This window comes from Pan paniscus, chromosome 10, assembly GCF_029289425.2.
Source record: "Pan paniscus chromosome 10, NHGRI_mPanPan1-v2.0_pri, whole genome shotgun sequence".
Taxonomy (NCBI): domain Eukaryota; kingdom Metazoa; phylum Chordata; class Mammalia; order Primates; family Hominidae; genus Pan; species Pan paniscus.
The window spans coordinates 77,274,103-77,287,147 of record NC_073259.2 but is presented as its reverse complement, the minus strand read 5'-3'; the positions used below and the strand labels follow the sequence as shown (position 1 = coordinate 77,287,147).

At 33.2% G+C, this 13,045-nt stretch overlaps 1 protein-coding gene across 4 annotated transcripts in view; it reads right to left on the bottom strand.

Moving 5' to 3' along the window:
- Positions 1–1,061: 1,061 nt before the first annotated feature.
- CPSF6 (cleavage and polyadenylation specific factor 6) overlaps positions 1,062–13,045 on the bottom strand; it is a 32,399-nt gene continuing 20,415 nt past the window's right edge. The window contains exons 6-11 of one of the 4 annotated variants that reach the window (XM_034936213.3): positions 12,859–12,969; positions 11,909–12,413; positions 11,460–11,575; positions 10,806–10,959; positions 8,444–8,636; positions 1,062–1,489 (exon numbers count right to left, since the gene is read on the bottom strand). In XM_034936213.3, coding sequence (XP_034792104.1) covers positions 8,447–8,636; positions 10,806–10,959; positions 11,460–11,575; positions 11,909–12,413; positions 12,859–12,969 — 1,076 coding nt within the window. In that variant the 3' untranslated portion in view covers positions 1,062–1,489; positions 8,444–8,446. The remainder of the gene's footprint in view (positions 1,490–8,443; positions 8,637–10,805; positions 10,960–11,459; positions 11,576–11,908; positions 12,414–12,858; positions 12,970–13,045) is intronic. The other 3 variants (XM_034936214.3, XM_034936216.3, XM_034936215.3) reach the window with 3 other exon arrangements.

Sequence of the window (13,045 nt, the reverse complement as noted above, 5' to 3'; positions counted from 1 at the left end):
ATAGTATCTAGGGTATTTTAACACTTTAAGCATTGTCCTAGAATTTGGGTACTCTGTAACAACCAATGTGTATTAACAGAAGATCTCTCAAAGATAATCAGATCTTAAAAACAAATTAACGTGCTCAAGAATTTTAAGTCAAATTTCTGAAGTAGTGATTTCAAATTACATTCCCATAAAAACACCTAATCAAGTTGACACCCTGCCTCTGCCAATTTTGCAATCAAGAACACATGCTAGTCAGGTGCTTTTAAAGTGGGCCTATATGTAAGGCAGGTTTGAAAAAAATCTTTGATTAAGTAACTATAGCATGAATCAATACGCTGCATGAATATACATAGTATTCCTTAAACTGTGCAGACACGGTTTATCTGTAATTTCCCATTACAAATACTGGGGAATACAACCGAATGTTAACGAACATCACATCCTTCAAAAATTTATACCAATTGGAAAATATAAGGCTCTCTTTACTCACATTTACCTGCTGCAGGGCTGTATTTACACTGACTATGGCTTAAGAAATAAACCATAAGATCAATAAAAACAGCAAGTAATTGTAGCATCAAATCAGAATTGTCAAAATTTCTTCAATGTTAGCGGTTCACAATTAAGTGTTTCGGTACATCTGTGTTGTAATTAACCTGCATTACACATCAAATATGTACAGGTTTTTACTTATGTGTTAAAACCTCTGTTTTTTTGACCCCTTACACATTGACTAGATTGCTATGTCTGTCAAATCTCTATTTTTACAAGTTTACATACCATTCAGCAAAGTCACAAGCTAACTAGGTAAAAACAGCTAGAAAAGCAGAATATATAAATATTAAATATCCATGTAATCACCTATTCTAATATCAAAATCAAGGGCAAAAGACAATTACTATGTTTAATTCACTGAACGCAAGATTAGATTGAGGCATATCCAAAAACGCTATTGCAATGCTTTAAAGGACAGTAAAAATGTTGTCATAGTAACATTATCTTTAGATATTGCTGAACACAAGACTTTCCCTGAGGTGTAAACATCAAATAACTTGAACAGCTTTACACATCAGCCCCATTAAACAGTTTATTACAACACTACATCTATTGTAATCAAAGTGATGCTGTTTACAGACATTATCATATAAACATTTTTAACAAGAACAAACTACTACAAAAACAAGCATTTACTTGACTTTTCTTCCAATTGCTTGCACATCATAATGGCCAAATGTATATAACCAGTAATAAAGTTGCAAAAGCTATAACTTTTTAAATCACACAGGTTTCCTTCAAATAAAACAGTTAAGCAACATAAAAAATAAAAGTAGAGCTACTGGTTACCATTTATGCAGATTTGCTTTATTCAGATCTATTCCTGTTCATTTTATCCATGAATCCTTACAGGTTCAGTTCAATCACAAGAAGCAAACTGCTGGACAAGCGTCATTTTTCCCCCATGAAGACTGTTTTGTCTTGGAAGGTGATCCTCTTCCTTCAGCTGTAATGTGTCAAAATTTGTGATGTAGATTTTGCTATTCCCCAAAATACACAGAAAAACGCTGGCTTAACTATACATACACAAGTCGTGCATCTACTTCACTGTTATGTATTCTAACACAAAATAAGAATTAACTGAAACAGTAGCTGCCTTTGTGGTGGTGAAATGTTCCAATTTACCTGATGATTAAACTGAGACATTCTGATTTCATTCTTCTTAAATATTATTGCCTTATAAATTTAATGACTGAAGCAGTAATGAAAATATAGCAGCTACTGTTTCTGTGATGATGGAAACATTCATAAGTCATTTTCTAAAATATGCATACTACAAAAATAAATGGAAAATGCTTGGATGATTTTAATGTAAATATTTTTCATTCACCCACATATCAAGTCTATAAACTCATTTAACAATTAAATGCTGAACTAAATATAAAATGCAAAATTATTTTACAAATTAATTTATTTAACAGCATACAGGAACTTCTGCAAGTATTATAAATCAAATGGTTTACAAAATTTGTAAGTAAGATTTATAAATAGAGTATGGACATTTAAATTAATGACATCCACGTACAAATCTTTAGACGTAATACAAATTTAAAACATTTACTTTACTTTTACTCTATTCCACCTATATAGAAATACCTAACGTAGTATTATAAACTAACCAAAACAAGCTAAGTGGGAATCTACAATGATAAAGTTCATTTAAAACTCACATAAAAGAAAAAAAATAGAATAAAGTTGATAAACTAAAATTTAAAGAATACATATATATGCAAACTTCAGGTAGAGGTTCACAAGAAACATTCAATTAACTTGGATATAAGTAACCACTGAAACAGTCGGTAATGAAAGTATAAATGACAAGAAACCACTTCAATAATAAAGTGATTTAAGAGTCAAGAGGGCAGAAGGTTTTTTAAAATTTTTTTTCAGTTTGAACATGTTCATAGGGCACAGTTTAGTGATATTTTGAAATAAAAATAACTGAAAAATACTTTTTGCTCTACAATTAAGAGTTACTTCTGCCACTGCTATAAATTTTTCTATTATGTCCTTTCCTAGGTTGTATCTTAAGAGCATCAGTACATATATGCATTCACACTGCCTAGCAGTAATAACTTAAAATTTTAAAACTGCAAAAGAAAAAAAAATACAATCCAGACTTCTCTTTTATATATATAGTTTCTATATGCCTGTATCTTTCAGATAACTTCAGCCATTACTATTGTTATCTTTTATTGCATCTTCATCTTATGTTGATGAAGCTATTTAGTGAAACTATTTAATGGGAAAAAATATAAAATGGCAGCTTTCAAATGTTTTATTTTTATTATCTGCACTACACTATTAAAAAACAGGTTTATGTATTAGAGAGAGACAAGGCATATGTTCTAATCTGAAATAATAATTACTGGGAAATTAATAAATCTAACTGCAAAAGAATGCTATCTCCCTAAATTTTCTGTTGCGCTGGAAGGGATAAAAAGTCATTAAGAGGGAAAAACTATTTAAAGTCATAGCAAAACAAAAATATTCAACTCTTCCATAAAACATATCACATACACTGCATCTTTGTATCATTATCACTCCAGTGGAGAATTATACTATTTTTATATAGAGAATCCCATTTGTAAAATTGCAACACACATCTTTTCCCAGGACTAATGCACTCTTTTGTTTGATTATACTTTATAGATAGATCTTTTCTATTAATGAATCTAATTTTCACCATACAGACATAAAATATGGGGGATAGTCTAGCAGTTTTTATTTCTATTTCTAAACACTTTACATTTTATGCACTTGGAAATACAAATTTTACAGTCTTAAACGAAAGTGAATTTGAAGGCAATACAACCCATTTCCAATAATCCAATTCCATATTATACTCTCAAATGTCTAAGTAGGCAACTACATCAACAAAGATATCAAAAAGAAGCTTAAAAGTGACAAATACATTCAACGTCCATGTTTTCAATGTATCATTTGGTAAAATCTAATGTCAAAGCCACACAATTACTTGCTTTAGCTATTAATTATAAAAGAAAGGCCTATGTAAACAGATGTTAAAACAACTAAGATGATAAATGGAATCTACACCTTTTTAATAAAGTCTGTAAACTAAAGTGAGCACTAAGTAAAATTTCAACACACAGAGAAGTACTTGTATTTTAAGATACTATATCAAGCCATTATTAACAACTCAAATTATAACTGTTTCTGTTAGAAATTTATCTATGCACATTTGTTAGAATTAGTATTTTAAATTCATGGTAAATTCATCTTTTAAGATTTAAATAAATACTTGATAGGGCACTTTTATAGATTTTCACATTAATATACTGAATTAAAAGGATTCTCATAATTTTAGAGATGCACTACTAACTCAACGAAATAAAATTCACTTTTCTCTATCTGAAAATTTCTCCTTAATAAGAGGAATGGAAATGAGGTGGGCAAGAGAAATAATTATCTACATATGAGTTAACTCTAAAATCAAAATTCCTTCTTGTGTTGACTAGAACATATTACATAAAAACAATTCTAGTTATTGTAGATATTTACAAGAAGTTCTTGCTACCAAAACATTTCATATTTTCATCTCTCTACCTCTGTACATAGTACTTACCTCATTTTAAGTAAAGCATTTTATTACTCTATAAAACACATACATAATTGCTCTTACAACCCAGTAAAATAGAAATAAACTTAATCACATTCAAAGAAAAATGAGGTTTGTTCCCAAAAGATTTACAAAATGAACATCTCAAAATAACCTGTTATTTATAATTCATGGAGAGTCAAAACATGCTACCACAAATTCATAAAATTTGGATAGCATAAATGGCACCCTTACCCCTTTTTGGTTGTTAGGTTTCTTTAAACAACGTTAACTAAATATTCATTCAAGACAGAATTTACTCAAAACAATCTATTTTACAAACTAAAACAATGGTAGTAAATTTAACACTGAGATGACGGTGAGAGAGCAAGATGACTCACACTGGCATTGAATTTTTTTTTCAACAGGGAACATTAATCATTTGTAAACAAAACTATATTCTTAAACCACAGTGAGCAAAACACACTATACATCCATTCAAGGGATCACTTCCTACTCCCTCTTGTAACTTCAATTAAGTCAGCTGTGTAGTGAGACAGGTTTTGTGAATACTCAAAGTAAGAAAAATCAGAGCTAAAGCAATGAAAGCTAGCATACATATCCAGATGAAGCAGAGCAGTTAGGATACATGGGAAAACAAGGAAACAGGGCTGGGAGCTATAACGCAGACCTCACATAACCTAACAGCTGCAGAAACAATTTTAAAATCTTATTATAACCAGTATCATTCACCAGGTAATTAAGAGAATTTAATTTTCACATAAGCCTCAAAGCAACACTAAGAAGAAAATGAAACATCTTTAACATGTAAGAATTTTTTTTATTCTTTTGGCTTTTTTTTTTTTTCAAAATTAACACAAAGCTAATAAGCTGAATACGCAATGCAAAGCATCCTAAATCTTGGGCAATAACAAAATCTAAGATCCTAAGATCATGATATTTAAGGTAGGAAAAAAGTAATCAGACTAGACTGGGCACGGTGGCTCACGCCTGTAATCAATCCCAGCACTTTGGGAGGCAGAGATGGGTGGATCACCTGACGTCGGGAGTTCGAGACCAGCCTGACCAACATGGAGAAACCCCATCTCTACTAAAACTACAAAATTAGCCGGGCGTGGTGGCACATGCCTGTAATCCTAGCTACTCCGGAGGCTAAGGCAGGAGAATTGCTTGAACCCAGGAGGTGAAGGTTGTGGTGAGCTGAGATTGTGCCACTGCACTCTAGACTGGGCAACAAGAGCAAGACTGCATCTCAAAAAAAAAAAAAAAAAAAGTAATCAGATAGCAAAGGCAAGTTATTTAATCCAGACCCCATACCCAATGCTTAAAAATTGTCATGGATAATGATTTGAGAATTGTAAAACCTCATAAAATAGAGAGAGGAAAAGCCTGAATAAAGAGTATTTTAAAAAAACACAATTTGGTTTCAGTAAACAAAGAAAAGCTGAATTGTTAACACAAATTTGCTGAGTAGGGATGTTCCAAAGAAGTGACAAGAGGAACGTAACCTTTTAAGTAACTCAACTATGAAACTAAAATTATTTCAGTAAAAAAATGTACAATCGTAAAGCACCGAACTACTTTTATTTTGCTCAGAGTGGTCTGAGAATAGAGGTAGAAATTACAGAATATGAAGCACAACGTATTTACATACTGAAATTTACAATATTGGTATTTTCTCATTAAAATATTATCTATTTGAACTTAGATATTGAATACTTTTAGAAAAACCAATACATTTTAAAATGAGAGAATGCAATTAACATTACCAACAGTTCAAACACAAAAAAAAATTAAGATGGGACAGACATTAACAGCTTGCCAAGATCATTACGTTTCCAGTTAAAAAGTTAAGAACTTGCCCTTTTAGCCATTCGTCATCACTTTAATAGATTACATTAGTATTTTATTTGTATACAGCCTTACTAGTGACATTCACTTTAGCTTTCAAATCACTCAGTCCATTTGGTCCATTTAAGATTTACATGAAAGCTCAAAAGGACTCATATTTTAAAACTTCTAAAAAGGTCAACAGACCTTATTATGATGGTGATCAAATTTGCAGATAGCTTTTGTTTTAAAGTTTTACTTGAATATATTTAATCCCAGTCCCCACCCCTTTATTCAAGTCTACATCCACAATACTGTTTGATATAGCAAACGTACAATAATCCAGGATAACAGAATTTTTTGCACTAGAAATGCTTATGTAAAATTTTTCTTGGATGAAGGCACATACAGTATTACAACTCAATTCTGATTAATGTACAAACAAAACATGGAAATTCTGGTATGGTACATCAGTGATTAAGAAAAATGTCAACAATAGTTTGCACATTAGGAATTTGTAGTTAATGTCTGAATGTAATGAAACTCAAGTCATGATATATTTAGGTGTACCCATTACTAGAATGTAATGTTAGCTAACTCAAATAAGATTAACAATGGACTTTGTTTACTTGGTTGACTATGCTAGTTTTACTAAAACCAGTAGAAACTGTAATTAGTTAACTTTGGGCTTAAATTGGTTTAGAGGCCCCTTGATGGGCACATCCAATTTTGTAGATGAATTCAAGTTTCATTATCATGCCTTTACTAACTAACAAGAAGCTTGCTGATAACTTATAAAGTCCAAAAAAATAGGTAACTTACAGAATCTGTGCCTTTCTATAATGGAAATGACTGACATAGACAAGCATTTCAACTAATAACCCAGTCACAATCCAGTTTAAGCAACTGATGGATATTGAGAATTTTTTCATTAAGATGGGATCAGATGTATTTAACTCAGGGGGAAAAAGTGCTACATCTTTAAAATTTAGTGTTTAGATTTACATAATACAACATTCAATTTTTACATTCAAAAACAATATCAATTTCAATAAGCTTAGTTTTAAAAGTAAAAGATTTTTTTGCCTCACATTAAAAGAATGTTTTGAGATTTATATTAAATTTTGTAATACATGGAAAACTACAAATTAAAGTTTTGATATTCAATCTGCATATTCAAAATGCAAAGTATCAAAACCAGCCTTTTAACTTAAAAAGCCCTTAAAATTGTAAATAGTGTAGGAGCTTATATCTGTGTTCCATAAAAATAGCATGCTTATTTTCTAGGCATTTAAGGACCTCATTTGCATATCTGTTATGGTTAAAGAAATTGGTATTCTGTCACAGAATTACATACACTTGATAAAACCTTTAATTTTGCCCATAACAATTTAAATACTAACAATTACCATGACTGAATTTTCAGTAAGTTTCCCATGATTACTGAAAATAATCACATAAAGAGTATTTACCTATGAGGGGTTTGTTTAGCCTTAATTTAATTTGAATATGCCAACCAACATATAAAGAAAAAATATTTTAATTTACAGAATAACCTTTGTGTCACATGCATAAGCCTTATAGTGCCCTCCCCCAGCTCTTCACATGAATAAATGCTATTAACAAATATAAAAAATAAAATTACATGTGAAAATGAAGCATAAACAGACAACTCTTCCCACTTTATGAAAAATGTACACAAGAAATAGTTTTAAAATACAGAAAAAAAGACAATGATTATGATTTATGAATGAAACATCAAAGAAAATTATTTCAAGGTATTCTAAACTTGGGTATATGGCTTGACACAATTTAAAATTTTTAGATATAAATCAGTGCACCCTAAACCCATTTTAATTGATTAACTTTTACATCTTCTTTGCAAATTAAAGGATACTGTTTCTTTTAAAAACAAAAAGCAGATGTCAGGATAGTGTCTCTTCTAAAAAAAAATTTTTTTTTTTTTTAAAGGAAAAGTCTCTTTGAATGTTGAGAAAACACCCTCCTGTATTATAAACTATTATTGTGTTAGATTTTCTCATAAATTTTTAGGGACAAATAAAACTAGTTCAAAAATAGTAACTTTCCATTTATTTTTAAAAATCCAAACACATAATATATATGTGAAATAACTCCCTGTGTTTTGTATTTTAAATTGCATGCAACCTACGTATGTGATACAAGAATCCCAATTTTTAGATTTTAGAAGTACACAATGAGTCCTCTTGATTATTTCCTTGCTTTGTTAAGACCATTAACTATTTGAAACCTGAAAGTGATAACTCAGCAATAAAATATTCATAAGATAAAGGGTCAAAATTTTTACCTGTCATTACTTACCTATAATTTGTTTCAGATGTTTCCAGAAGAGTAAATTCACAAGTAGTTGGACCATTTAAAATGTAGGTATATACTGCATAAACAGTAGCCTTGGAGTTATAGTTACTGTTAAGAATACACACACATTTAACAGGAACAAGGAATACCCACCTTCTAACGATGACGATATTCGCGCTCTCGGTCACGCTCTCGGTCACGGTCTCGGTCACGATCCCGGTGCCTCTCTCGTTCTCTGCTTCTCTCTCTATAATAATCGTCATGACGGTCTCTACTACGGGATTTATGACGTCGACTCTTTTCTCGTGATCTACTATGGTCCCTCTCTCTTGATCGTTCACGTCTTCTAAAAAAAATTACTGGATTAACGCTCTCCATAATTAAATAGCTTAAAAATATTCAATTTTTTGATGTCTAAAAAAACTTAGGCAGCAAAAATTCTTTGTAAATCTGGTTTAAACTTACTATCCTGAGCTGCCAATAACGACTTACCAACTCACCAGTAAGCATGAATCAGAAATTTCACTATTAAAAACATTAACAAAAAAATCAGCAACCAGACACATCACAGAAATGCATCACATCATCTATTTAAACTAGCAGCCTAAAACAGACGTGTAGTATTTACTGAATGCACAAATACAAAGGTAAAGGGAAAATTTCAAAGCACTCGTGTTTCAAGCTAAAGAACATCTACAATATGGTTTTTTTAGATATAAAAGTCATGAAATCACAACACACAATGGGGCTTAAAAACATGAATATGACAACCTCTTAACATATGGTTCATGAGCAGCATCCAACACAAAGAAACTTTCTAATACGCATGTTATATTCAGGGGAGGAGAAGAGGCATGGGAGAGGGCTAACAATTATGACCAGTAGCAAGAATAGATACAGTATTCACATTGTATTTAATAAGTAGAAATGTTTCATGAACTGCCATTTTTTAAAAACAAATAATTTAACCAAAGCTTACTACCCAAAAGACTTCTATAAATTCTGCTAAATTCACAGTAAGGAAATAATAACTGTCTACGAAATAATATTTATGTCTTGTATTTCTGCACCAGACAGCTAAGCTTAGCAAACATTAGGTGCTAAAATCCTTGATCAAGGCCTAAGTTATTACTTTGTTTTTTCAAGATAGGGTCTCTCTCTCTCTGTCACCCAGGCTGGAGTGCAGGGACATGATCACAGTTCATTTCATCCTCGACCTCTGAGGCTCAAGCAACCCTCCCACCACAGCCTCCCAAGTAGCTGGGACTATAGGCATGCACCACCAGGCCCAGATATTTTTTAAATTTTTTTGTAGAAAAACTCCCTATGTTGCCAAGGCTGGTCTCAAACTCCTGGGGCTCACATGATCCTCCTGCCTTGGTCTCCCAAAGTGTTGGGATTTAAAAATTATTACTTTGGACTTCAAAACTTAAAAATATGATACAAGATAACTATATCTATGACAAATTTGTTTAGACACAAAGATTCTTACACCGGGTCAAAAAGGTAATAATTACAAAACTGGGGACCATGTCAAAGGCAAGCTCTTTTCTCTTAAAGATTACTACCAGATAGAGTACACTAAAGACATATCTAAGAATACCAAGTGAAGATTAAAGGTCTGCCTTTCAAAAATATATAAAATTTCAAAGTTAGCAGCAATGCTAAAAAGAAAAAAAAAGGAACTACCTAAAAGATAGATCACTCATTCATTCAGTCACTCCCTCATTCGAGAAATTTTTATTTAGCACTCATTCTGTACCACACACTCTGTAGGCATTAGAAATATTATAACGAGCATGGCTGAGCACAGTGGCTCATGCCTATCATCCCAACACTTTGGGAGGCCAAGCTGAGAGGATCACTTGAGCCCAGGAGTTCAGGACCAGCCTGGGTAACTTAACAAGACCCATCTCTTAAAAGAAAAGAAATACAGTAAGCAGGATAGATAAATCCCCTGCCATCATTCAACATGTGTTCTAATGAGGAAAAATATGCCTTATAACAAGTAAGAATTGATTATGGTAAGTACTATGGAAGAAATAAAAAGAACAATATGGCAGACTAACTTGGGAGAAGCCCCACCCTAAGAAGTTAGAATGAGACGTGAAGAATAAGGAGCCAGCTATGTGAAGAGACAGGGAAAACTGCTCCCAGCAGAAGGAATATAAAGTGAGGTGGTCAAACATTTGATGTACCTAAAGAAAAGGAGAAATATGGAGAAATACTCACTGGAGAACAGTGAGTAAGGGGAGAGGTACAAAATGAGGCTAAAAAGATAGGCAGGGGCTTTATCACACAGTCCCTCAATCTTTACAGTTTTGCTTTAAGACTGAGTAGGAGCCTTTAAAGGGTTTTAAGCAAGCAACTAACATTTAGAGTTAAAAAAAAAACCACTCCAGCTGCTAAATAATCAGTAGGTAAAAGCAAAGTCCTCCTTTTAAAGTCTCACAGTATTTTTTCCATTTGTAAACTAACAGTTTTTTAAAATGGAAATGAGACAGGAAAGTTTTACCTTGATCCAGAACCATAAGACTTGGACTCAATTCCATGAAGGCAATCTTGCAAAGAACTAATAAGAACTTTGCAACGATCATCAGCGGATACTTTGGATTGTTTAATTAAAGAAATTGCAGTTACCAGTGTCTCAATGGCACTCCCATAATCACCTGTGAGGGAAAGGAAAGGGTTTGAAGTCAAACAAATTTTGTTTTCAAAACACCATCAAACCACTTGGGATAAGAGTGATAAGGCATTTTACAAAAGTACTGTGCTATAAAATAACTATGCAAGACAATGTCTTCTTTCAGTGTTTCACCATTTGCAAAAGCCTTTCATGCTCATGGTATTAACTCAACTTATTATAGGTGTGTGAAGCACATTATCATTTTGCAAATATAAGAATAAATAAGGTGTCATGAGGCCCCTGAACCATTAAATGTCAAGGGTAAGACTTAAATCTATACCAAATAACTTAAAATTTGGATTTTCCCTACTACACTGTGACACACAACTTTTTTCAATGCTTTTTAAATAAATCGTAGGTAATGATTTGGGAATATAAGAAGAACTACTACATGTAAATGACCTATCTTCTAGATTGTACTTACATTTTTAGGTCATTCCTAATAACATAAATAAGAAATATTAATACAAGAAATACACAAACCAGCACTGGCATCAGACACAGCTCTCGAAATAGCACTGCTTGAGATTGCCCTATTTCTATTCATGATTTCTTCAAATTCAGCTTCACTCAATGGCGTTCTTGCAGTATCCATTTCCCTGTAAAACAAAAACATAAACCTTAACTCATACTCAACAGATGTCCTCAGTTAGTCACAACAGTGTAGAGCAATTCATACTAGCTGCTTCTGACATGTGCTTTCGAGATAGTAGTTACTTTTCCATATTGAAGCATGCTACTTTTCCCACAAAGAGAACACATCTAAAAATTCTCCTATACCAGTATCTTTCAGCTAAAACAGGGTAGCAGCTTAAACACCTCATCTTCTTGGAAGGCAGAAATAATATATTTATGTACCTACAATCTAATATTTACAGTCATTGTTCCTATCTTTTATCATCAAGTACTTTCACAGATACACACTAACTTACCTTCCAGGGGGGCCATAGTCACCCCTATCATATGGTGGAGGTCGCCCATATGGATCTGTTGGTGGTGGACCTCGGCTATCTGATGTAGGCATGCCACTGTTAGTTGGTGGAGGAAAGAAAGCTGGGTTCACATGCGGAGCTGGCGGTGGGGCACCTGGAGGTGGTCCAGGAAGATGCGGAGGAGGAGCTAGTGTAAGGGGTGGCCCAAGTGGACCGGGTGGACGAGGTGGAAAGGGGCCTGGAGGTGGAGGTGGTCCCTGTTGTGGAGGTGGTGGGCCAGGAGGGGGGCCGTAGCCTGGAACTGGAGGTGGAGGTCCAGGAGGAAGTGGACCCAATGGAGGCTGCCCAAAAGGTTGTCCAGGAAAAAGAACTGGTGGTGGAGGGCGATCTCCTCGATTAGGAGGCCCAGCTAGAGGAGGAGGCAGAACCTGACCAGGAGGTGGAGGACCTGGTGGACCAGGTGGGCCTGGAGGACCTAAGGGTGGACGTGGTGGAGTCTGTCCAGCTAAAAAACAAAGGAGAAAGAGAGAAAAAAAAAACACTTCACTAATAAGATATTTTAACTTTTATATGCCAAGATTATACTTTAAACGCATAAAGCATACACCAAGTCTTTGTCTTTAAATAAAATCCGTATGGTAAATGTTACACTACCAACTACAATGAAGTATATCCTTACAAATTTAACTAGCTCAATTTATGCTTAAGAAAAATTATTGAAACGAAAACTTTAATAAAAAAATATTACAATGCCTAGAGATATTTTCCATCTTTCCGTGTACACACACTTTTTACAGTGAAATCACCCACCTTATATTCTACTCTGATGCCAAGCTAGAAAGTGAAACAAGGAAAAATGATCTTGAAAGGATTTTTTTAAGAGGTAAGAAAGTAAGACGGATGTAAATATTCTATATATAAGTCAAGCAAGTTTGGAGAAAAATAAAGACCTTTTAGGCCAAAAATGGGTATTTCCTCTATGCTGTGCCCCATATGCCATGGAATCCTAGTTTCCAGGAACAAAGGCCGAGTTCCTTTAACAAGATGCTTGATCAAATTTCCTGGATTCCAAAAATAGCATAACAAGGAGAGTAAGTCACATTAATAATGCATTACTTGAAAAAGAGAGAAAAGGAA